We start from the raw sequence: 22,894 nt of genomic DNA, 5'->3' as shown, positions 1-22,894 counted from the left end.
CTATTTTCTAATGACAAAAATTCAGAATTGTGAATATATAAGATAGAGAATAACACTTATTTCAAGCAATCTCAGCTCTTTGGGGTAAGATGCTTGAAGCTGACTTTTGATTTTAAAGCCACAGAATCCACTGAAGAATACTGGCAATTATTACATAAGGGATTAAACCTGTGATTTCATTGGTATAAAGAACTGTCTGGAAAGGAAACTCCTTCTACTATATAGCTATATTCATGTTCTCTACAATATATAGTCTTAGAGAGTTGTCTAGGACTGAGAAGGTTAAGATCACACAGCCAGCATATGTCAAAGTTAAGACTTGAACACAGATCTTCCTGGTCCCAGGATAGCTTCAATATTCCTCTTTTCTTCTTCAACTTCTTTTCATGGATATTAAATTCTTACATTTATATTTAACTTAATCAGAATGAGAGAATTCACTCATAATCAAACTTAAAATTTTACATTTCATTATCCTTGACAATCTTTTCATTTCTCAGGTATCTCTATTTATAGAAAAGATACAAATATATAAGATTGCATAAAATATTCCAGGTGAATCATTTGCTTGTTTTGTATTAAAACATAGGAAAGAAAGACAATGTGTTGAGTAAAGTACAAAAAGGGAATAACTGATAATCTTTTAAAATTAAAATAACTGAATCAAGTCTTGGAGAAATTTATCTTTTGTTAAGAGAGAAATATGGGAGGGGGAAGAGAGAGAGAGAGAGAGAGAGAGAGAGAGAGAGAGAGAGAGAGAGAGAGAGAGAGAGAGAGAGAAACATTCTAACAAAAAATTGCAAGTTACAATCCCTATGAAAAACTCTTAGTCATTTAAAATTGTCACTAGGATCATTAATTTAGAGTTGGAAAGATCAACTCCAAACCCCTCATTTTGAAGCTGAGGAAACTGAGACCCAGAGAAATTATGGCTTAATAATAATAATAATACTATTAGCTCACACATACATTGCATTATATTTGCAAAGCACTTTGCAGACATTTGATTTCATTGACCACCTAAAGGTATCATGGGCTAATTAACAATCAGATTTAGAACCCAGTCTTCTGACTCCAAATTGTATGCTCTTCCTCATAATCTCCTCTGCCTCCCACTTTATTTCTTTATGCATGTTTTTGCTAATGTCCTAAATTTGGGCTCCAGATGATCTAAAAACTCAAGTCCCTCTTCATCCTGCCGATCACTGCAACAGCCTACAGAGCCAGCTACAGATCCTTTTCCTTCATAGTTATATGGAAGGACATAGTCTTTAGAATACTTATGCTCTTCATCCTGTCCACAGTGATACACCTTCTGTAGATGAAGAAAACACATTTTATTATTATTTTTTAAAAACACCTAAACATATTCACATAAAAATAATTTCTTTGATTTACCTTTTATTGTTTAATTTTTAATCAGAGTGTGTCCTCTAATGGATTCCTACATATAAAAAATGCACATGATTGGTCTAAATTATATTCATACTCAAAATAAATATTTAGCAAATAAATGTTTCTAGGTATAAAATAAATTAAAGATCTATTATAAAACTCATTTTCATTTTTCTAATCAAACCCACAAATATTTGAGGTTTTTATTCGTTGACTAAATAAGGACTTCATTATCCAGGGCAGATTATGTGGTCTGGGATATTTACATGGAGTGACAAAGCTATAATATGTGAATGCTTTAAACTGGATAATGTTACATTGGGTAAAAATCTGTACATTAATCAAAAGTAAAAGTGAAGAATCAAAATAATCTTGCCATTAACCATCTAGTTAATATAAGCTGAAATCAAATGTTGTTCTGAGTTCCCTATCCATCACTGAATATAGTTAGTAGCCAGATATAGTAGAGTCACAAACTTTGTGCTTTAAAGTCAAATGTTTATCTCTTTAAATTTTATTTCATTTTATGTTATTTTAGATTTTTGCAAGGCATTGGGGTTAAGTGACTTGTCCAAGGTCATACAGCTAGGTAATTATTAAGCATCTGAGGTCATATTTTAACTCAGGTCCTGCTGACTCCAGGGCCGGTGCACTATTCATTGTGCCATCTGACTGCCCCCTCAAATGTTTATCCTAAATACATCAAACACATTTACAATTTAGGAGAGGCTCATCACTATATAAACCTTATTTAATTTCATGTTATTGATAATATTAAAGCAAGAAAGATGTCAACTGTTTATCCCTCGCTAAAACATATACTACATATAATTCTATTGGACACCTTTGTCTAGGACCTAAAATGGTGTTGATAACAGATTTCATTGAAAATAAATCAAGGAAATCATAAGTTTTGAACTATAAAATCAAATGAAACTTGGCAAAATACTGTTGAGAGTAACGGGTTGACTAGCAGCATCAAATTCACTGAAAAATTGCTATGACAAAAAAAAACACACACACACACATACAAGTGAACTTGGGATAATAGAAACTTACTTCACCAAGACGAGGTTGTGTAAAACTGTGCCAATCAGTGTATGCATATCTTCCATTATCTACCAGTCCCTGTCCTGATCCTTTGTATGATTCCAATGTTTGATGTCCTCCACTTTTGGTTGAGTCCAAGGTATAACCTTTGACCATTTCAAAACTTTGTTGTCCACCAGTTTTGGTTCCCTGTCCACCAAGTGTCCCAGTGGAGATAATTTGCTCAGAAATGTTTGTAGTTTGTGTAGGGAGCCTAATATTTGCTTCCTGAAGATAAAATTTTAAAAGAACATAAAATAGCAATAGTTTGTTTTCATATAGTCATTGTTTTCATAAATTTTCATATATTTCCAATAGTCATTGTTTTCATATATTTTCATTTATTATTTTATATCCACTTATGTAAAATCATGAGAGTCAGACATTATTGTCTTAGGTTTCTGTTTAAAATCCTAATCTGAAATGATAAATAAATCCTGAATCGCCCAGTAAAATTACAATTTTGTATTTTATTATTATTTACATATATTTAAAGGATTTCATATTATGTCTATAAAGGCAAAGATGTTTACTTAAAGTTAAGTTATTATTCTTTTTCTTAATACTGCAAATATTTTAATGGCTATTATTGAACATACACATTGATTTTTTTAACTTCAAACTGCAAGTTAAATAGATGTTTAAAATATACAGAGATAATACAACAAAAGCGAACTTGCTTTAAATGTACCTCACAACTAGAACCAGTATTTTTTAAATTTTTATTTTTTAACATAGCTTTATTGTTGAGCTGCACAAACATACTTAATAATTTGTTCTTTACAGCAGGAGATTAGGAAATAAAAAAGATACTTCCACATCAAAGAAATAAAAAGACTGTGCATGATTAAATGCCAAACAAAAGAGAGAATACCAAAATACTCTGATGGTAAGGCATCATTAAAAAAAGGGAAAGAAAAAAGCTTGAGATGCCCATTAACTCTCTAAGTTTTAAGGAAGCTGGGCTTTTGACCAAATAGCTTAAAAGTCAGCAAAATAGGGATTGGTGATGGAAACTCTAGTGTATGGATAAATTATCATTTTTTAAACAATATACTGGATCACAAAAGCAGCAAGAGGGTAGAATGTTAGCTCTAATAATGTCTTCAATGTAAAATCTCAAAATAAAGTAATTAGAAGGCAGACAATATAGAAATTACAGCAGATTCCATAAGATAAGAAGGCAGAAAAATTCCACTCCCATACAAGGTTAAAAAAAAAAAAGAAAATTCATTAACAATAGAAAATTTTAACATAAAGAGCTTTCACTCAGTGTTACTTTCTCAAACAAGCCTATATACCTGAAGACATGAAGACAAGTCACCGCCTTAGTTTTATTCCCAGGGACCTGGATGAAAGAATCTCCCCAAAGTGTGATACATCTGACTAAAATACTTCCCCTCTTCTTGCCACTTCTCACAAGAAATAATAGACATTGATTCTGACCAGTCATGTAAAGCAAAGGAAGACAAGGCAATGACGGAATAACTTATAATGACAGCATCCTATATCATAGTACTAGAGCAGAACAACATTGAACCTAATAAAAAAAAGACTGGAAAACCACTGGGGACCAGTTCTCTGTTCTATGAGGTTACTTATGGCAGGGACCCCAAACAGATAACCTTATATTTCCCAATATATAGAACCTGGAATTCCTCAGGAGCCCAGCCTGCAAAGGTGTGGAAGGAGGGACCAAAGAGTAAGTGAAAGGGAGAAAAAAAAAGACAACATAAATTTTAAGAGCCCATGCCTCAATAAAAGTCACACAACCAGATTAACCAACAAAGAAGACCATTAAAAGAAAAGCAAGAATAAGTAAAATCTCAAAAAGAAAATAAAAATCTTTAAACAAATACTATAATAAGAAAAAAAGGAAAATTGTTGTTACTTAATAAAAACAGAATGCTGTGGATTCAGAATTACATCAGTTTTGGAAGTATCTCAGAAGCTACCTATTCTAAACATTAATTACCAACAAGTGATTACCCAACTTCTACTTTTAGTCTTTCCTGAGGTAGAAAGAAAGCATCATTGGATTTTTGGATAGTTATAATTGTTAAGAAATTTGTCATTACATGAAGCTTAACTTCATTTTTTGGTGATTTCTCCTTTTTTCTACTCTCTGGGTTGGCCAAACAAAATAAATTTAATCCCTCTCCTATATAAGAACCTAAAGTAATTGAAAGAAACTATCACTTTTACCTGAACCTTCTCTTCCCTGACTAAACAAACCTAAGTACTTTAGTTCATTTACTCTTTCATTTTGAATGACTTGCAAATTATAGCCCTGGGTAATTCACCTCAAGCTGTTCTTTCTTTCCTACAAAATTTTGTGGGAACCTTATTGGTCTTTTCTCATTACTCATTCCTCTTGATCTTCCTGTAGCATTTGACATTGATGACCATCCCATTTCTTGCAAGCTCTCTCCTCATAGGTTTTTTGGTTGGTTCAGCTTGGTTATTATATGTGTTATCCAAAGGTAAAGATTTTATATATACATACATACATATACATATGTGTGTGTGTGTGTATATATATATATATATATATATATGCCTCATTGTCCCTTATCCCATATATACATATATATTTCAAACTGAATGAATTATATTCTTTTAGATTATTCAAATAATTCCTCTCCTCCATAACAATAATTGAGTAAGAATCAGCATATATGTATATATATATCAATGAATATATCTATGTCTTCTATAAATCATATTTAAAATTATATATATATATATATTACATATAACATATACACACATATGCACACTGATAGGAAAATATGCAACATTATGTTATGAAGATAGATATACATAGACTAGAGATGTAATAAAAAGTTATGAAATACTTACCATCACTTCTTCTCCTGGGGCTTCTGTGTTTGATACAATTAAATTCTGTTGAGCTATATCTTCTGGAAAGCATTTTTGTACTGTCTTCTTAGTGGTAACACAGAAACATGCAAATAGGACACCTAAAACAAAGTACTTGAGTTAAACATCCAATTTCCCTAAATTTTTATTGGATGGCCTTCTGGGGGTTGCCACAAGGTTCTTAGCTTATTGGTATAATTGTAAATTCTTTTCAAGAACTTTGTTATCTCTTACAACTTGAGTAGCCAAAAACAAATCTCTTATTGGTACACATTAGGAAAGAAAGTCATTAACTTTATAAAAAGATGTTAAATTAATTCATATATTTTATCTCCATAAAACAATGATTGTCACATAACCAAAATATCATTAGAAAGCTAAATAAAAACAATGTAAAATTAGAACGTGGATTTATTAATACTGTTCATTGGCAATGTACCCAATTAGATCCTTGACATGCTACCAAAACAAATACTGGAACCAAGAAATGAGAAATTTTGGCATCTATGTCCAGTACTATTTGATGGACACTTTAAAGGTCATACATATGTCAGGAAGTTAAAAGAACAGTAGCAAGTCATAGCTTCCTCTATGGGAGATTTATGGGAAGACAAGGGAGGAAAAATCATATAAGAAAAGGAATAGTGGAGTTGTGATTGATACTGTTAGGAGAATCCACACAAATAACAACATAGGTCTTTCAAGCATGAGATTTGTTTCTAACTTATTGAGTTACTATGCTATTTTCAGAAATAGAAACCATCTCTTCTCTATTAAATCTCCTTTGAGAAGACCAAGACCCCCCAAGGTCACATTGGTCATACTAAAATGAAGAGAGAAAACTGGATTCCAAGTGCTTTGACCTCAAATCTATTCCCCTACTACTATCGCATGTCCTCCTTTGGGAACATTTGAGTTAGAAGAACTATCTCCACCTTCTGCTTCATCAGTTAAGTTCCCTTAACTCCTTAGCTCTCTAAGTTCTCAGTCAGTTACAAGTATTTAAAAATAAGATAATAATAAAACAATATACATTCCAAAAGACTTAGAGAAGTGATTTCAACTTTTTTGTCTAAAATTATGTAGAGAGCTATAAATTCTAGGCTTTGAAGGTATTCATTGCATCAAATTAATCTTGAGATTAAACTATTAGTAATTTAAATAATAGCTGATCTTTTAGTGTGCTTTAGAGTTTGTAAAGTGATCACATAAATACAGGCTGACTTAAAACCCAGGTCTTCCTCATTCCAGGTTTAGGGACTACTACTCCATGCTACTGCCTCCAAAACAAATCATTAGTTTATTACATAATGACTAAGAAATAAATCAATTTTTTAAAAAATCAAATATAGACATGATCTGAATATCCAACTATACTATAAAACTCCCTGGAGGAACTATCTTCTGTTTCTTTTCTACTTTCCCACATTCCTCTCTAACATCCATCAATCATACTCCATTGTACATAAGAAATGAAAGGTATAAGGGACAATGAGGCGTATTGAAGCACTGCCCTAAAGCCACATAGCATCCTATTCAAGATAAAGAAGTCAACACTTATAATTTCATTATTTATTACTTAGACCTTGAAATTATTTCCAAAAGAGTAGTTTTCAAAGTATCTGATTTCTACCTATTTAGTGACACCATTAAAGTGGGAGTTTCTTTATTTTTAAAGTGGGTCACACAATAAGAAATCTGCATTTTTCAAGTTGGATAAATTTAACTTATTGTATTTAGCTTTACTTACAATTGATAATAACCTAAGTGAACCACCAAGGTTCCTAGAAGCAGTAAGTTAATGACAGCAACAGGCAACTGGATGTTAGTGTCTACTTACTTATTATATGCTTCCTAATCAAGTTAAAGTCATGATAAAAGTCTCAGGTAGGTTCTAGGGTGAAATAAGATGCATTTGGCTAATGCTTTAGGGTCAAACAAATTTAGAATGGCTGATGGGGCAACAGTTGTTGGAAGTTTAAATACTTAAATAGAAAATATACAAGACAGAATCAGCATGGAGCAGTGGAAAGAAAGAGAACTGGATTTGGAGTCAGAAGACCTAAGGTTCAAATCTATCACTCCCTATGCTACTATAGACAAGTGACTAAACCACTATGGACCTCAATTTCTTCATATGTAAAGTGAGAATTGCATTATTTCACCTGTAATAACCTTTTCAGATTTAAATCTATGATCCTATGATTCTGTAGCAGAATAGTGAGCCACAGGCTAGATCCTTGCATTTAATTTTATTTTAAGAAGTCCATTTCTGAATAGCCTTGGTTCTAAGTTTCTACTATGGATAGTAAAATATAGGTTCAAGTAGTAGACTCAGGAATTTATTTCTTTCTTTTCCCCTAAAGGAGATCAATGTGTTAAACCTAAAACTGGGGTCAGGAGGTTTTCTGTGTGACTTATTTTTGATAGTGTAAGATGCAAATGATCCCCAAAAAATGACAGTCAAAATTGGCTGAAGCTTCAGACTAAGAAAAGAACAAAGGCAGCTTTAAAAAAATTTTATTTAAAGCAATGGGGTTTTGAGTGACTTGTCCAAGGTCACACAGCTAGGCAATTATTAAGTGTCTGAGGTCTGATTTGAACTCAGATCCTCCTGACTCCAGGGCTGGTGCTCTATACATTGTGCCACCTAGCTGCCCCACCAAAGGAAGCTTTAAATTAAGCTAATCTCCAACCATTTCCCTCTGGTAGGTATTGTCCAACCCCAATTTCTTCATCTATAAAATGATGGCAGCATGAAATCTAAGTCTTCATCTAATTCTATAATTCTGTTTATATAAAAGTTCATAAATGGAATGGTCATGAAATGGTATTGGTGATCATAAAAAAAATCACACTTAATTTAATATGGAAAGGCAAGGTAAATAATTTTACTTACATAGTAGCAGTGCAGAACCTAGCACCATTGCAAGGATAGCCCATTTTCCAAGATGTATATTTGAAGGTGATACATCTCTCACTCGACCAGAAGGTATCATTTTACAATCACTTGGTAAAGTGCAATCACACAATCTGACTTGTAACTGAGTTATTTCACCAAAACCATGCCGATCATTTACTCTAATGGGCACTGAATAAAAATTACTCCTGAGATCTTCCTTTGGATGAATTACTGCAGATGTATCTGGGAAAAGAGAAGTGTTGACCTAACATTAACAAGACCTTTCATGCAAGTTAATAACCACTTTATATATTTTGATATAAACTCTAAGGAAAAAAGAAAAGTCAGATGGGTATTTTTATTTGGCGTTATTTTAACTAAAATCAAAATAACATATTCTTTTAACTTTTGGAGAAAAGTTCAATTTCTACCTGATGTTAGTGTTTAGACATTAGCAAAATAAACAAATTAAATATTTCTGTATAGACATTAACAGTTTTTGCTCTTAAAAGTCTTATTCTTTAAAAGATTTGCAGAGTAGAGAAGTCTGAGCAGTGCTTTTTAAATAACACTTGTTTATCTGTTCAAAATAGCTGATATTGTTACAAACTAATATTAAAACATTTATTAAAATAACAAAGCATAAAAATTTTAGTGGATTACAAGTAGAGATATTGCACATCTTTACATACCAGATCTTCTTCGTATTGTCCAAAATTTATTAGACTGATTATCCAATACAAAGTCAAAAGGTGGACCATTTGTTGGTCCATCATGATCTACAGCTTCTATTATACCACCTTCATCCCCATGTCGGCAAATCGTCACATTTTTCTTAATTATTGGCTTATTATCATTGTCATCTTCCAAGCGTACTACCAGTGTTCCAGTGCATGATCTGCCAGCTAAACAGAAGCATAATAACCCTTGGATTAAAACTGATTGATGTTTAGTTCATCATTGGTACATTAAAGTAACAGGTAAACAATTGGAATAGCTAGGTAGAAAAAAACACTGGACCTAGAATCAGAAAGACCTAAGTTCAACTCCTTTCTCAGACATTGCTAGCTATTTGCTTCAATTTCCTCCTGTAAAATGGGGATAATAATCCTAGAGTTGTAAGAATCCAATGAGATAATATTTGCAAATTTCTTAGTTCAGTGCTTGGGATCAATATGAATATTATTTATTATAAAGGAATAGTGTGCCACTCATTGGTTCCTTGACCTTCCACAAAAAAAAAAAAAAAAAACACACCTAATCTCTTTTGGGACTTTAATTTGAGGATAGGATGAGTCAACTAACTATAAAATAAGGAGTAGATCTGATGATTTTTTTTAGGTTTTTTTTTTTGCCAAAGTAAATGGGGTTAAGTGACTTGCCCAAGGCCACACAGCTAGTTAATTATTAAGTGCCTGAGGCTGGATTTGAACCCATGTACTCCTGACTCAAGGGCTGGTGCTCTATCCATTGTGCCACCTAACCTCCCTAATAAAAAGTTATTTAAAAAATCCCTAAAAATTAGTGACAACTCAAAGTTAATTCAAAATTACTTTTTTGTTTTCCTTTTTAATTGTTTTAAATGTTTCCTCATTAAATATCCTAAATTTGCTTCATTTTTAAGTATATTTTATTGTTGCTATTCCTGAATGCTAAATCAATTACAATAAATTTATAATGAGGAGATGGGACTAAATCATCTTGATTTCTTCTACTCCTCCAAATCTAATATCTAGAAACATATTCTTTATTTATATTTCAAATATCTGTTTAGCTAACAGAGTTGAACTAGATCAGACTATTGATAAATAAAATTACTTACATATAACAATAGTGAACTTTTTCATATATTTGTGATCAAAACAAATGAACACATTAACCCTTAATTTTGGGAACTTAATAAATATAGGTAAAACTGATTAACTTACTATTCTTCCTTATTTGGAAAATAATAATCTATATATATATATATATATATGTAATAATACATCTTTTATTTTGAATATATTATAAAAGTCACTGCTTTTAATTCTATATGACCATTCATGTTCAGGTTGAATCTCAAAATCAAAATTGTAGAAGTAAATATTTAGAGAATATTTCATATTTAATAAAATAAAGTCCTTTTTTCATGATTTTAATTAATGAAATATTAGGAAACCACTATACTTATTTAAGATATTTTTCTGTTCAAATTTATTTTATTTTAAAGTAGAAAACCCTATCAAATATACTAATCGTGAATTGCATGGTAATATAACATATCTTATTGAGTTTTCTTATGAATTTTGGGGTCCTCTCTTTTGACATATTTTTGGTAATAATAGATATTAGTAAGATGATAAAAGTATCAAATATGAATACAAATATGTGTGAATATACTTTAGATAAAAGTCATGAAGTATACTTTATATACTTAGTTGCAGTATAATGAAAAACTGGTAAATCTCATGAATCCCTACATAAATTCTCTATTTTTTAAAATCAAGTTCATTCTATAAACAGGAACCCCAGAAAATTATTTATCATGGATCTGAATATCCTAGGGCATCCCCTGCTTTTGTACTTAATACATGTTTAAAATATTTGTTGAAATAATTTGATTGAGATTTTCCCTCCCTGTCTTATTAAAAAGGCTTCAAAATCTCTAGAATTATAGTTTGGGCCAGTAAAACTTGGATTATTATAAGTCAATGAGAAAGGCAATTATAACAAACCTATAACCATACCTCAATGTTAACTGTCCAGAAAAAAGTAATGATTCCATATCACAACAGTTTAAGTTTAAGATGTATATGTATATATGTATAATGTCTATGATCAAAATAAATACAAAAAACTAGGGAATTCCTAAAAAATTTTACTGATACATTGGATCTGGGTAAATTGATGTAGGCAATAAATACTGTAATGAAGTCAAATCACCAAGTCCACATAAGCATATCCCAGAGAACTAAGAGAATTAATATATAGTAGTAGAAGTAGCAGTTGTGGTGTAGTAGTAGTAGTGGTAGTGGTAGTAGTAGTGGTAGTGGTAGTGGTAGTAGTAGTAGTAGTAGCAGTAGGAGTAGGAGTAGTAATAGCAGTAGTAGTAAGAGTAGCAGCAGCAGCAGCACTATTTCTAGTATTAGTAGTAGCAGTAGTCCTAGTAGTCTTAGTAGTTGTAATAGTGGTAGTAGCAGCAGTAGCTGATATCTATGTACTACTTCAAAAACAGACACATTTCTTGCCAAGCCACTTTTCATGATTTTTGAAAAATAAAGAACAGGAGGGGTGCTATAGGGCTGCAAAAAGGTGAGACAAAGATTTTAAGAAAGACAAATAACATGAAGTCTTGAGATTATCTCACCTTAAAAGCATGATCTTGATTCATGGGGGAATTCAAAATAAAGGGAAAATGCTCAAATTTGTTCTTAAAGGGATAGTTTGTAAGATTTTAGAAAATGAAACAATGAAGATCATAACTTCTTTAATAACAAGTTAGGCCAGATTGTCATTTTCTTTTCTGACAGTTTTTGATGCCTATTGATCAAGAAAATATTTTAGACTGTAATTTGCCTAGATTTCAGCAATGCATTTGACAAAATTTCTCTCTTTTTTATAAGTTTTTTCCAAGGCAAATGGGGTTAAGTGGCTTGCCCAAGGCCACACAGATAGGTAATTATTAAGTGTCTGAGACCAGATTTGAACCCAGGTATTCCTGAATCCAGGGCCTGTGCTTTATCCACTGCACCACCTAGCTGCCCCTTATCCACTGTGTCACCTAGCCACCCCTTACCCACTGTGCCACCTAGCCACCCCTTATCCACTGTGCCACCTAGCCGCCCCTAAAATTTCTTTATTCTAACCTTTAGAACAAGATAGAAGGATGTAAACAAGATTAAGATAGTACAGTTAGTTCCATTTAGTTTGAATGACCAATGAGTAATGATCAATTAATGATCAAATGATATGTTGGAGAGTAATCTCTGTGGAACATTTCAGTAATCTCTCCTTTTCTCATGCTTTTCAACATTTTTATAAATAACCTGGTTTAAACCATTCAATGGAATGCTTTTAAATTTGGCTGATCGTGCAAAGCTGTGTCAAAGATAACATATTAAATAACAGCATCCAAAAATATTTCTTTGAACAAAGAATGGATCAAATGAAAAAGACTTATTTTATTTTTTCTTAATTTTTATTTATTTAAGGCAATGGGATTAAGTCCTTGCCTAAGGTCACATAGCTAGGCAATTCTTAAGTGCCTGAGACCAATTTTGAACTCATGTCCTCCTGACTCCAGGGCCAGTGCTCTATCTACTGGCCTATGTAGCTGCCTCCAAAAAGACTTATTATAAACCCCCACTATTTGGGTTCAAAAGATATTTCGCAAATTCAATGTGGGGGGTCATGAAAATGTACAATATGAGTCAAGAGTATGACATGGTAGCTTTAAAAAGCTAAAATAATTTTAGGCTTTATTAAGGGTATCATACTTCTATAATGAGATATATGATCTCAGACCACATTTGGATTCTATTTCACTTTGAGACAATAATGTTTTAGGAAGAACATTGATGATCTTTTAAAAGAAGAAGGGTAGAATGAAAAGGGGACTAGAGACCTTGCTAAACAATTCTCAATTAAAGGGGATGTATGGCTTAGAAAAGAGAAACTTTAAATGGTATATGATAATTACCTCCAATTACTAGAAGAAAGATTAAGTTGAATAATAATAATAACACAAATTCTATAGTGCTTTTAGATTTAGAAAACATTATTCTCACAACAAGGGTATGAACAAGTGTTATTATTGCATTTGAAAGATAAGGAAAATGAAACTCAGAAAGATAAACTATCCTTTCCAGAGTCAAACAAGTATAAAGTGTCAGTACCAGGATTTGTAGAACCCTTACCCCACATCCATACTCCCATTATGAGTTAAATTGTTAAATTGTTCTATTAAGCAGAATTTAGATAGAGATTGCAAAAAAAGAGCATATTTAGACTCCCCAATGAGGAAAAATCTTGCTTTACGTTAGAATTGTCTCCAAAATGAAATAAGTTGCCATAGGAAATAGTTCTGACAATATAGTTCTGTAATAATTATATTTATCATGTATTATACTCACCACTATCCATTGCAAGCACTGTGACATTGTATTGATCATTTTTTACAAATGTTGACTCTCTATCCAAGACTTTAGTGGTTTTCAAGTTCCCTGTTTTTTCATCAATTTGAAACCAATTATCTTCATCAGTCAACTTCTGATACCTAATTAACAGTGAAATGTTCCAAGATTCACCATTATAGGAAATACATGCCCCCTTTCCCACATCCCCAACTAAAATATATATGAAATCAAAAATAAATATGACTAAAATGTTGCATACCTCAAGCCCTCACTACTGAGAGTTTCTGGGTCCCGAGCTTTGTATCCAAATATTTCTTTCCCAGACACCATGCCATCTTTAGCTTCTATAACTGTTACAGGAGGCTGGCATTCAGGTCCCTCATCAGCATTTTTGACATTGACAGTGACTGAAGTTGTGCAAGTTGTAATGCCTCTGGAGCTTGTTCCTTTAGAGAATTCAGCTTCATTAACTACACCAACTTGTAAAATAACTTGGCGAGTGGTTTCATAATCCAATGGCTGTTCAATGAAATGTATTTTGTTAGCTAATAGAAAATAATATATAATTTTGACAATATATATATATATATATATAATTTGAGAAAAATATATAATTTGACAAAGAAAAAAGAAAAATATGGAGTTAGATCCCAAAATATGCTTAAAATAAAAGGTAGGCTAACTAGATGCTAATTGATCACTTTCAAAATATTTTCCAATGTAAGCTTATGCAAAGCTTTAGGCAAAGGTTTCCTGTGTTACTTATATGTGACTGATAAACAACAGTCTTCTTTTTTTTAACTGTTCTTAAATCACAAGTGGAAATGCTGAAGAATGATAGAACACAGCCAGCTGAATAGTCTCACATTCAACATTATAATGCTTCCCCCTTTTATTTCCATGCAAGAGGCACAAATTCTGTTATGAAACAAGTCATTATTTAATTAACTACATAGGTATTTCATATCTATATATATATACATATACATGCACATACACACATACATATATATAAGAATATGTGCACATATTTAACATAATTTAAAATACAATCCAGATTTAGAGCAGAGATGATAAAAACTCATCCTTATTATTGCAATTTATTTACCTTGATGACACATAGGATGCCTGCATTTGTATTAGGATCAGTTGTTATTTGAAATTGTCCATTTTCATTTCCTTTTAGGATAATGTATTTAGCTCTTGAATGAGGAGTGTTGGGTAAATCCTTGTCCTCTATATCCATGCGCAGAATTTCTAAATTGATTTTGTTTTCTTCTACCTCTGTCACATACTGAAAAAAATTATTGTAATTTCATTATTTACATAATTTCTAAGAGTCACATGCTGTTTTCACTCTCTTCCTAGCCTCAGCAAAGGTGTAAAGTTGACAGGTATTTATTAAGTACTATGTGTCAGGCTCAGTTCTAAATGCTGGAATACAAAGAAAGGAAAAAATAATACTCACCTCACAAAGAAGTTGGGGGGTGGAGAAAACAAAGAAAATAAGCAATATAGTTAAGTTGCAAGATATACACAGCATAAAAATGGAGATCATTTCAGAGCCAAGGTGCTACTATTTAGGAAAACTGGGAAAGATGTTTTGCAGAAAATATGAATTTAGCTGAGTCTTGAAGGAATTCAGGAAGCCCGAAAGGCTAAGGTGAGGAGGGAGAAAATTTTAAATATGGGAGACAACCAGTGAAAACACCGAGAGTTGGTACTTGGGAGTGTCTTGAGTAAGAAATATCAAGGAAGCCAATGTCATTGGTAGTAAGGTATAAAAATACTGGAAAGATAGGACTTTAAAGTCAGATTGAGGTTTTATGTTTGATCCTGAAAGAAAAAAGGGAATCATTGGGGATGTATCAAATGGATGTTTGAGTGGTATAACATGATCGGACATTTGCTTTAGGAAGAATTTGATGATGAATGGAGTAGAGAAAGGTTAGAAAGGTTTGAGGTGCAAAAACCAACCACTAAAGATAATGCAATAGTCCAAGCATGCCATTGATGAGGGTCTGTATCAGGGTAGTAACAAAGTCAAAGGAAAAAAGGAACATACATGAGAGATGTTATCAAAATAGAATCAGTAGGACTTAGCAAAGATTGTCAAAGTAGACCATGAGAGTGAGGAGTTGATGATGACACAGAGATGAACTGGAAGATGGTGATATCTTTGAGATAATAAAGACATTTGAAAAAATGTGGAAGGTTTAAAGAAAAGATAATGAATTGTGTTTTGGATAAGTGAAATTTTAGATGTCCATAAGAATCCATTTTAAAGGATCCAAGTAAGCAAATGACTAGAGATCAGGAGAAAAGATTGGGCAGGAAAAAAATAGATCTGAGACTAATCTACATAGAGAAGATCATCAGGTTAAATAGTTTAGGAGAAGACCTAGGACAGTTTTGGAGAGATACCTTCAGTTATTATATGGTCTATCTGAAGATATAGCAAAGGAGATTGTGGAGTGGTAAGACAGATAGAAGGAGAACCAGAAGAGAACAGTATCACAAAAACCTAGGGAGAATAGATGACCAAAGAAAAAACAATGATAAAAGGTGTCAAAAACTACATAGAGGTCAAGAAGGGTGGGGACTGAGAAAAAGCCACAAAAATTAAGGACATAGATATTGAGTTAAGTCAAATATGAAATAGCATTTTATTTTATTATTTATTTAAGACAATGGGGTTAAGAGTGACTTGCCCAAGGTCATACAGCTAGGCAATTATTATTAAGTGTCTGAGGCCTCTTTGAACTCAGGGCCTCCTGACTCCAGGGCCGGTGCTCTATCCACTGTACTACCTAGCTGCCCCAAAATAGTACTCTAGAACTTTATTATGCTTAATTTCCTTTTTTCTTCTCCATCTTAATAAATACTAAAGCCCAGATCACCTTCTACCTCTATGAATCTTCATTAACCATTCCACCCTTTGCTCTCTTTCTTCTCTTGTGAACATAAACTGATATTCCTTTTAAGGGTATGCCACTTTTTCTATATATAAGCTGTCAAAGATTTATGAGGAATGGCGTGGCTAGGTGGCACAGTGGATAGAGCACCGGCCCTGGAGTCAGGAGTACCTACCTGGGTTCAAATCCGGTCTCAGACACTTAATAATTACCTAGCCGTGTGGCCTTGGGCAAGCCACTTAACCCCACTTGCCTTGCAAAAAAAAATTAGGAGGAATGCATGAACATATTATGTAAAATATGTGTGTGTGTATATATAAAGAGAATACATTTATTTGTACAATTATAAAAGAAATATAGACAAGACAAAAACTTCCTAAAAGTGTCATTTTGCATAAATGACTTATTATAATAACTAATTTTACCAGAGAACCAACTAAAAAACTGGTTAAGATGATTAATAACTACAACAGAATTGCAATATATAAAATAAACCTGCATAAGACATCAGAATTTTTATTTACTACTAACAAAGTTCAGCAGGAAGAGATAGAAAAAGAAATTTCATTTAAAATAACTGAAGATAATATAAAATGTTGGGAACATACTTACCAAGATTAACCCAAGGACTATATAAACACAATCATAAAACATTTTTTCACCCAAATACAGTTTTACACTATTGGCAAAATATTAATTACTCCTGGGTAGACCAAGCCACTATAATAAAAATAATTCTACTTAATTCATTTATTAAGTGCCATACCAATCAAACTATCAAAGAATTATTTTATAAGGATAGAAAAAATAGTATCAAAATTGATCTGGAAGAACAAAAGGTCAAAAATTAAGGAAACAATTAAAAAATTGTGAAGTAAGGTAGACAAGTAGTTTCAGATTTCAAACTATTTTGTGATTCTTTCTGGTATTGACTAGGAAATAGTGGTGCATCAATAGAATAGATTAGGTACACAATAAACAATAAATAACCTTATTCATCTAGTGTTTGATAAACACAAAGACTCAATTTAGAACTCATTATCTGACAAAAATTGCTTAGAAAACTAGAAAGCAGTTTGTCAGGAAGAAAGCATAGACAACAGTTCACACTGTATCAAGATAAGATCAAAATGGATTTAGACATAAAGGGTGATATCAGAAGTAAATTAGGGGAGCAATGAAAAATATACCTTTCAGATCTATGATTTAGGGAAGAATTTATTTATTTATTTTTTAGATTTTTTTTTCAAGGCAAATGGGGTTAAGTGGCTTGCCCAAGGCACCACGGCTAGGTAATTATTAAGTGTCTGAGGTCAGATTTGAACCCAGGTACTCCTGACTCCAGGGCCGGTGCTCTATTCACTGCACTACCTAGCCGCCCCTAGGGAAGAATTTATGACCAAACAAGAGACAGAGGAGATTATGGGAAGTAAAATAAATAATTTTGTCTATAAAAAAAATAAAAGACTTTTGCACAAATAAAATAAATGCAACCAAAATTAGAAGGAAAACAGGAAACAGGAAAATTTGCAACTAAATTCTCTGATAAGATCTCAGTTTTCCATATATAAACTCTAAAAGAAGATTGAAGCATACTTTTTTAAACTTTATTTTTATTATTTTATTTTATCTATCTTTTCTTTTGCAATACATCTAAAATAGAAATAAAAACTAAAATAAAATAGCTTATCCTATTTTAAATAATATATTTTCTTGTTTAAAAATTTTGCAGAATTTTATATTGTCAAATATGTTTTGTTTTTAATTATCCAGTCTTACCTCCTATGCTAAACACTTCTCCGCATAGCAAACTTAAATGAAACTAACCCTACTTAATATCACTTAAATTTTAATCCCTCCTCTCTCTCTTTCTTAACACTAAAAGAGATTATGAGCAGTATGAGTAACATTTTACATATGTAAACATATATTTTTATATCCTTATAATAAATAACTTGAATACATATATGCATATATATGTATATGTATATATGTGTGTGTGTGTGTGTGTGTGTGTGTGTGTATGTGTATTTTTTTTCTTTGATAATGAGATTCTAGAATTTGGCACCTATGCAGCTAATGTTAGGATTTTTCTGTCCATGTGCTCTTTGTTTCTAATACATTTGCAAGTAATTTTTATCATGTCATTTGCTAGAATGTATTATTCATAATCTTTGAAGATTTGATGGGTATTTTTTCAGAGACCAATAATTCTTAGATTTTTCATCAACTGTTCTTTTGTAGCTATACTTTTTAATTTGTAGAAATCTAAAATTCTCTAGTTATATCATTAAAGACTTTTTTCTATGTTTATTTTTTCATTTCTGCATATTTTTTTCTGTCTGACAATTCTCTACCCCAGAGGCAACACTACTTCATAAAAATTTTCCAACATCTTTTCCACTTTGTGCATTATTACCTCTTTTTAACTCTCCCTTCTGTAGTCTTCTTTTCATTCTTGTTTTTGTTAACTATATCTATAACTTCCTGTGAATCTAAACCGTTTTGGAAATTTTAAAACGGGTTATTTTGTTAGGCATTGTTTTTGTTTTCCTAGCTTTTCCTTTTACTCCTGGAGATTTTTCCAAACTCTTATATTACTCCATAATAATTAATTATTTTATGAGAAGGAGTTATCCTTTTTATTTGCGCAAGAATTTTAAGTTTTGTTCTTTCTGCTAGTTTTCATGTAGGGATCTTTTTTTGTTGTTATTCTATTATTTTAGGATCTACACTTATTTTATCTTAATTCAATGCAGTGGAGGTATAATTCATCATAATATGGAACTTCATAATCTTGCCCTTAAAGATATGATTTTTAAGAAGTGATAATTTGTCAAATGGCACATGAGTGAATTTTATCTTTAAGTTTTATCTTTATCTTTAAATTTTATCTTTAAAATTCCAAAGGAATTTTCCAATTTGAATTTCAAATCAACACAAAGTAAAATATAATGAGAATTTTGAAGTCAAATGATAACAAAAATGTAACCTTTTGATCCTTGATGATTACTCTTCCCTCCAAATTGTTACCTATCCTGTGTTTTGAGACTTAGCAAATGCTACCTTATGTTGTTTATCCTTGAGCATAATATAGATTGCAAGTTTCTTGAGGAGATGAACCATATAAAATTCTCCTTTGAATCTTTTAAAAAAACTATCTAAACATAATAAATGTTAATGATATTGATAATAATAAATCAAATTAATATTACTAAAAGGCTTATAATAATTGCCTTAATTAGTTTTTCTCATTGGCTGAATATATTATCAAGTAATAATATATAAGTAATGAACTAGAGACAGTATGAATCAAATGAGAACACATATTAAGTCAATAAATCATAGAGTTTCATATAAATGTTAAGTAATATTATTAATAACATTCTCAAAGGTGGAAAAATCATTAAATTCAAAGACTGAAATTCTGACTTAAAGTCTTGGTTCAGTCATTATCTAGTTGTGTGACCATGGACAAGTGCCTTCATCTCAGTTACCCCATCTATGAAATGAGATTAGCTGAATGACTTCTTAGATCTTTTCTGACTTTAAATCTTATGATATTTTGATTCTTTCAAGCTTAGACTGTCATGTAAATTTATACAAAATGGATTGTTTATTTCCTCACACTGTGAAGTACAAGGAGTATCATTTCCCCTCAACAGCATTAGTATATTCTATGTCATATACTATTTACATGGAACTTGGACAGTTCATTGAAGAACCACATATGTATACCACTTTTATTGTTTGTTCCATTAGATTTCCTCCTACAGGTATGATACTGAGGAACAAATATTGAACTATTCCATTCTCCAATTAAATTCCTGGACTAAAAGTAAAGAAGGACAAAGGAAGTAATTTCATTCTTTGATTTCCAGAAACAAAGTTATAAACTATATTACTCCATTACTTACATGAATTAAATAAATCATCATTTCTTTTCCAGCTAGGGATTTAGATTTAACAGTAAAACTGAACTTAGAAATGCCACTTCCTGAACGCTATGGCCTATCCTCACCTTTCCACTAGCTCATTCACACTAAACTTGCTAGTTGCCCTTATTTTGACCACTGTTCTCTTGATTCCTTCCTTCCTTCCTTCCTTCCTTCCTTCCTTCCTTCCTTCCTTCCTTCCTTCCTTCTTTCCTTCCTTTTCTTTTATTATCTTTTCCTTTCATCTTTATTCACCCTCCTAAACTACTTCTTTCCAACCTTTGTGAGTTCATATTGGTCTGATCAGTCATGTACGTTGACCCCACCAATAGTAATGTCATTTTGGTCCTATTTGAGAATGAAGGACAATATCAATTATTCACCCTTGATCAACTAATTCAGTGATTCAGGGTTACTATTCTAAAATTCCTCATTCCTTTTACTTTCCACTATTCCAACTCTACTGATCATATGCCAGTAGTCTTATGAGTTTATTTTGAGAAGGAAAATGACCTTATAATGAAGCTAAAGATTTTTTCCAAATTTTTTTTCCAAATAACAGGAAAGCATAATTCTCTCTTTAATATTCTGCATCTTGTAGGGGTGGCTACGTGGTATAGTGGATAAAGCACCGGCCCTGGAGTCAGGAGTACCTGGGTTCAAATCTAGTCTCAGACACTTAATAATTACCTAGCTGTGTGGCCTTAGGCAAGCCACTTAACCCCCTTTTGCCTTGCAAAATCCTAAAAAAAAAGTCACATTCTGCATCTTTTAACTAATCTGTTTAGAGATAAGAGGATTATCATATCATTTCTATCAAAGGATTTTCTTTCCCAGATGAATTCAGTTACCATATGTAGTGTGGTGTGATGAGATGTACAGTGTGAAACTTACTGAAGTTTTTCGGAAACTTGGAGCATTGTCATTTTCATCTTTAATGTTAATAGTCAGTACTGCTATGTTTGATAAACCAAAACTCTGGCCAGCCATATCTCGTGCTTCAACATGTAGTGTATATGTAGGACATGTCTGGAAAAAAAAATATCAAAGTCTGTAATGTTCCTCATTCCTGTAACAGACAAATCCTCAAAGTAAGCATGCACATTCTCTAATATAAATTACAAAAACTTGGGAACAAATAATAATAATAATAATAATAACTAGCATTAAGATGACACATTAAGATTTGTAAAGCCCTTTCCTTATGTCAAGATACTCACAAGAATCTAGAGAAGTAGGTGTTACTAGCGTCCCCATTTTAGAAGTGAGAAAACTAAGGTTGAGATATTAAATGATTTGCCTACAACTAAATGTCTGATATGATATTTGAACTCAGGATTTCTGTCTCCAAGTCTAACACTTTATTCATTGCACCACTTAACCACCTTAAAAACCTGAAGGCTAGATTAATCAGATGTAAGCAAAACAAATTTTAAAGCAATGTTTTAAAATCCATTTGGATTTTAAACTCTTATGGAGAAAGGCTTTAATCAACTTGCTAAATAGGGTAATCAGAAACTACTTTTCAATACTGATCTTAAGTGGCTCTCAAAAAATTTTAGGTGACATTCAATTTACTGCTCCTTCTTTGGAGTTTTGCTTTTTTTTGGAATTGTTTCAGTCTCAATTATGCATTTTCATAGGTAGAAGTTGAGCAACTTAGCTATTTCTTTTATTTTTTTCATTAATTTCAAATTTCTTTAATTTTTGCTTGGCTGTCCAATTTATTTTGTTTCCTAATCTCATTTCCTCCATTAAACAATGCTATTCCATTTCTGACTTTTAATGAGATTAAGTAGGAAGTTTGATCATTGATTCCCTAAAATTTCCATCAATGTTATAAGTGGGCTCAATTTTTACTTTTCCAAAAGTTCCCTTTCAATGTGAAGCAGAACTTACATGGTTTCATCTTTTGTTTTTATTTTTGAATCTAATGTTTTTATTTCATCGAACTTGTCTTTTTAGATTACATTATTTACCTCCTATCTTCCAGAAACACTGGTACAATACTGGTACAACCTTTCATCTCCCCTTTAATATCTATTCAGGGTTTTCTTTTTCCTTTTTAAAGTTTCTTGAACATTGTTATGAGCTAATATTAAGTGAATATGTGTGAATGAGTGAAATATAAGAGGAACAATCTAAATTCACATAACTACCAATTTTACTAAGATACGAATTTTTATGAATAATAACTGATTTCCACCATGCATTTAATACTTTCACAAAGAGAAACAGAGAAGTAAAGGGAGAGATCAGAGAGAAGAAGCAAAGATGTTTATGACAGTGACCTTTCTAAGTAATTTATGTACTTCAAAATACTCTAGCAACATATTAAAAGGACTTCAGAGATAAGGCAACAAACTGTCTGGCAAGCATATTCAACAATTATTCAAAAAGCAATCTCACAAAAGCCAGAGAGCCATCTCAGTTGTGTGGCTCATTATATATACAGAATATTGTTCAAGAACTAGAAAAATAAATTACTTCTCTGTCAGGTGGCAATATAGTAGTGATCACACCCGTTTCTGGATGGATTGCGAAATGCTTTGGATTTGCTGGAATCTGCTTCAGGATGGTGTATTTCAGACGAGTGTGTAGTGTTTCAGGCTCATCCCTATCCTTGGCCACCACCTGTCCCACTGAAGTACCTGTAAT

At 31.9% G+C, this 22,894-nt stretch overlaps 1 protein-coding gene across 2 annotated transcripts in view; it reads right to left on the bottom strand.

Annotated features, from left to right (window-relative positions):
• Positions 1 to 717: 717 nt before the first annotated feature.
• The window catches only part of DSC1 (desmocollin 1), a 39,035-nt gene continuing 16,858 nt past the window's right edge, over positions 718 to 22,894 (bottom strand). Inside the window, exons 7-17 of one of the 2 annotated variants that reach the window (XM_074199414.1) lie at positions 22,724 to 22,887; positions 21,131 to 21,265; positions 14,495 to 14,680; positions 13,646 to 13,905; positions 13,384 to 13,526; positions 8,962 to 9,174; positions 8,267 to 8,512; positions 5,347 to 5,468; positions 2,455 to 2,712; positions 1,399 to 1,444; positions 1,229 to 1,315 (exon numbers count right to left, since the gene is read on the bottom strand). In XM_074199414.1, the coding sequence (XP_074055515.1) occupies positions 1,409 to 1,444; positions 2,455 to 2,712; positions 5,347 to 5,468; positions 8,267 to 8,512; positions 8,962 to 9,174; positions 13,384 to 13,526; positions 13,646 to 13,905; positions 14,495 to 14,680; positions 21,131 to 21,265; positions 22,724 to 22,887 (1,763 nt within the window). In that variant the 3' untranslated portion in view covers positions 1,229 to 1,315; positions 1,399 to 1,408. Of the gene's footprint in view, positions 1,316 to 1,398; positions 1,445 to 2,454; positions 2,713 to 5,346; positions 5,469 to 8,266; positions 8,513 to 8,961; positions 9,175 to 13,383; positions 13,527 to 13,645; positions 13,906 to 14,494; positions 14,681 to 21,130; positions 21,266 to 22,723; positions 22,888 to 22,894 lie in introns of both variants that reach the window. The other variant, XM_074199413.1, reaches the window with a different exon arrangement.

Source organism: Macrotis lagotis, chromosome X (genome assembly GCF_037893015.1).
Source record: "Macrotis lagotis isolate mMagLag1 chromosome X, bilby.v1.9.chrom.fasta, whole genome shotgun sequence".
Taxonomy (NCBI): domain Eukaryota; kingdom Metazoa; phylum Chordata; class Mammalia; order Peramelemorphia; family Peramelidae; genus Macrotis; species Macrotis lagotis.
This window is presented reverse-complemented; position numbering and strand designations above follow the sequence as displayed.